The sequence below is a fragment of the Gracilinanus agilis genome, unplaced genomic scaffold (assembly GCF_016433145.1).
Source record: "Gracilinanus agilis isolate LMUSP501 unplaced genomic scaffold, AgileGrace unplaced_scaffold48212, whole genome shotgun sequence".
Taxonomy (NCBI): Eukaryota; Metazoa; Chordata; class Mammalia; order Didelphimorphia; family Didelphidae; genus Gracilinanus; species Gracilinanus agilis.
This window is the reverse complement of record NW_025382703.1, coordinates 7,357-11,253: the sequence shown is the minus strand read 5'-3', so window position 1 is coordinate 11,253 and position 3,897 is coordinate 7,357. Positions and strand designations below refer to the sequence as shown.

Genomic DNA, 3,897 nt, shown 5'->3' with positions numbered 1-3,897 from the left:
TGGACACGGGAAAATTATCAAACTACATTTCCCGTGGTCCAACGGGTTTCCGGTTCCGGTTCTTTGGGCGTGGGGAGGCCTACGTCTCGACGCAGAGAAGAGTTTAAATCTCCTGGGTTAGGAGGGAGTGCTCTCTTGGCCAGCAGACTCAGGAGGAGACAGGAGACAATAATGGCGAGGGCAGCGGTTTTGAATTCTGACAAGCGCGTGGTCTAATAACTTTATCAGCATGGCTTTAATTAAAATACTAATTTATATATTTATTTCAGTCATAATTATTTTTCATATTTATACTCTACATATCCATGGACATTCACACATTGGGAAAGAAGAAATGATATATTTTTTAAAAATGTATCCAAGACGAGAAATTTGTGGTTCAGTAGCAAAGCATTACTTTCTTTTGGAGAAGCTTTTTGTTGCTCATATGAGAGATCAGAAGGTAAGTGAATTTCAATGAGATTTTAGTAAATAATGATGATAACATCCTGTGTTTCTCTATAGGTCACATTGAGTTTGACAGCAAATCATTTTCACAAGACAGCAAGGGAATGATGACTTATGATGAAATTCTGGGAATCATATACATGCAAATAACTGGAGTTGGATTTCTATGGAACTGTGTCTTCCTATTCCGAAACATCTATAATTTCCTCATTACTCATAGGACAAAACCTAAAAACCTAATTATCACCCATTTGGCCTTTTCCAATGCTATATTTCTTCTCTTTGGGGGAATACCCACTATAACAAGGATTTCAAGGGTCAAATGTTTACTGGAAGAGCTGGGAATTAGAATCGTAACATATTGGCAGGCAATAGGTCGAGGTCTCTCCCTAGATAGCACCTGTCTCTTGAGTGCCTTCCAGGCCATCACTATTAGTCCCTACAACTCCAGATGGGCACAGCTCAAAATCAGAGCACTAAAATGCATTACTCAGTGCATTCTTCTATGTTGGGTATTCAATCTACTTCTAAATGTGATGGTATTTTTCCTCCAAATTAACCCCCAAAATAGCACAGACAGTAAATATGGATGTAATACTGGATATAGGATCCTAAATATAAATAATGAGAATCACGTAAAAATTAGAATCTTTTCATTTGTTAATGATTCTTTCTTTCTGTGTTTCATGACTTGTTCTAGTGTCTACATGGTTGTAATACTGTACAGACACAAGAGGCATGTCAATCATATTCATAATAATAGTCGGTCGATAAAAATATCCGCTGAAATCAGAGCCACTCAAGCAATTGTGCTTCTAGTGAGCACCTTTGTTTTGTTTAATGTATTCAGTCCCATTTTTATGCTGTATATGTCCTATTTTAAATACTCAGCCACTTGGATTATACAAACCTCAGTCTTTCTCTCTCTGGGATATCCAACACTCAGCCCTTTTCTTCTGATCAGTGTTGATAAACAGATTCCCAGGTTTGTGCTCTGTAAGGAATTAAAATTTAGGCTTTGACTAAATATATGAGAATTTTAAGATAATACTGTGTTTACCTTTTTAAAAATATTATAGCTCAAGCCAAAATGACTTTTGGTAGTTTTACTTACAAAAAGGTGGAAGGAGTAAAAGTAGAGAAATCTAAAACAGGGTAGAGAAGATGTTTAGCCCATCACCCTAAATGTTGCTCTGGTCCATAGGTCAGCCCAGAGGGATTGTTAATCCTCAGCCAGAGGACCCAGTGGTGAATTAAAAAGGGGCTCCACCCATGTGGCCTCCTCTAACAGGGAAGGCCTCTCCACAACTAATCTCTCTGGAAGCCAGGAAAGGAGGATCAGCTTCTGACTCACCCAAGTGAAGCTCCAAAGGAGAAGATACAGAAGCATTTTTACCAGAAGCAGTCCAAGAGCCAGAGTCCCAGGTTGAAGTTCCAACTTGTAGCTCCAAGCCACATTCCTAGTCCAATATCCTATAAGCCCAAGATTCAGGCCTAAGACCCAAGCCAAAGATATTCAGGAATTTTTATAGTCCTTTTCTCATATCACTTCCTTTCCCTTCCCCTCTCCTCAGGGACCAATCACAGCTTTCAAATTGTCTAGCACTGTCTAAGGGTGTGGTGGTTTTGAGATCCAGCTCTCATTCTCTAAAGGTTTCAACTTTTATGAAAGGATTCATGAGTTTCTCTTTGATTGGATTAAAACTGGTTGAGCTCTCCAAGTAAGTGACTTGTGAATTCTCTTACTTAATGGCTAACAAAGTCTAAAGTAGGGGTCAAGTAGGGGTCCCTTTGATTGATTAACTCAAAATATGCAAAGAGAATAAAGAATTCCCTTTCACACTTCACTGAAAGATAACTTCTATCTCCCTGAAGTACAAATAAAAACAGAATGCCTATATAAGGCATACAGACTTGAAATGTTTCAACTGGAAGGAACATTGAATACCAGCAAAGCCAATCACGTGAAATATTCCTCAAAGTTAGAAGCAGGATTAATTGATCATGAAGAGACAATTACTTTCTCAATTTTAACTGCTTTCTATATTTGGTAGATCATGAAAAATTCCAATGAACCTGAATTTACCTCTAAAGAACAAACATTTAGGGGTGGGGGGATAAAAGTGTGGAATTTCCTTAGAGTTGTGTGATACTAATCTCATACCCTTTTTATACCATTCCACTTATCCAGTCAAAGCCTTATTTTCAAGATATCATGTCAGTTTATGCCTAGGCAAGTGTTCTCTGATCCTCCCCAGGTAGAGGTGCTTTCCCTTGTAATACTGGTAATTTAACCTCTTCTATCAAGTTGCCAACTAGGAACTTACTCTTTGTAAGATAGAATAAGCATTATCAATTTCTGGGTTTTCTTCCATGTTTTTTTTTTCAATTAGGATGTCATTTGGGGTTTTATAAATGAAGCTACTATAGTAGTTTAACATTTTCTTCTCCAGAAGAGGAAATAGAAACAAGCATAATTAAGTGATTTACCCAGGGTCACAAAACTAAGAAGATTCTGAGGTCACATATGAAATCAGGAACAGAAGTCTGCCTTACACCAGGCAGAACCCACTATCCCCTGCACCACCTAGTTGCATTCCAGGAATTGTTCTCAGTATTAAGGGAAGATCAAACTAGTTTATAAAATATTCATCATGAGGTTTCATGTTGTTATTGGATTTTCATGAAATAAACTAATAAAGAGAATTTATGGAACACACAACTGTGGAGAATAGAGGACCAAACTAGGACTCAGGTGGCCCCAAATAGATAGCCTCAGATGAAAAAATACAATAAGAATATATTAGCAAAGTATTTTGAAAATCTAATTAAAGACATTTTCAATTAAAAAGAATATGGGACAAAGGAGAATGTGTATGCATATCCTCAAAGCTACATACCAGTGTTTGCCAAAATGTTTTGGCCTACCGCACCCTTTCCAGAAAAAAATATTACTTAGAGCCCCCTGTGACATACTATCACCACCCCCTTACAGTTATTCACTGCCTCCAAATGCACCTGTGGCCACCACTGCTCCCCTGGATCGCTGTAGCACCCACCAGGGGGTAGTGGCACCCACTTTATGAATCACTGCTATATATCATAGAGAGAAAATACAAATAATAATAAGAAGGGAAACACCTAGGATCTCACAGGAGACAAATTCATTGAAAAGAATAAATATTGAAGCCTATTATCTCAAGTATAAATTCAAAAAGAGCTACAGGTTAAACAACAATCAAGAGTATTAGTAGGTATTATTGTGACCATGAATAAAACCTAGGTATTCCCATCTTTCTCCTCTCACTCTCTTCTGAACCCCTTACAACATACCTTCCAATATTATCATTCCACCAAAACTGCTTTCTCCAAAATTCAGAATGATCCTTTAGTTTGCAAATCCACTGGACTTATCTCAGTCTTCATTCTCAATTACCTCCCTAGAGTTTC

The 3,897-nt window shown here is 37.7% G+C and overlaps 1 protein-coding gene across 1 annotated transcript; it reads left to right on the top strand.

The window, feature by feature from the left end:
- Positions 1–551: 551 nt before the first annotated feature.
- LOC123255538 (vomeronasal type-1 receptor 1-like) lies at positions 552–1,462 on the top strand (the record flags this gene model as incomplete). Its single annotated transcript, XM_044684311.1, has 1 exon — positions 552–1,462. A coding segment is annotated over exon 1 (911 nt), but the record flags the coding sequence as incomplete, so codon positions are not given.
- Positions 1,463–3,897: the final 2,435 nt, after the last annotated feature.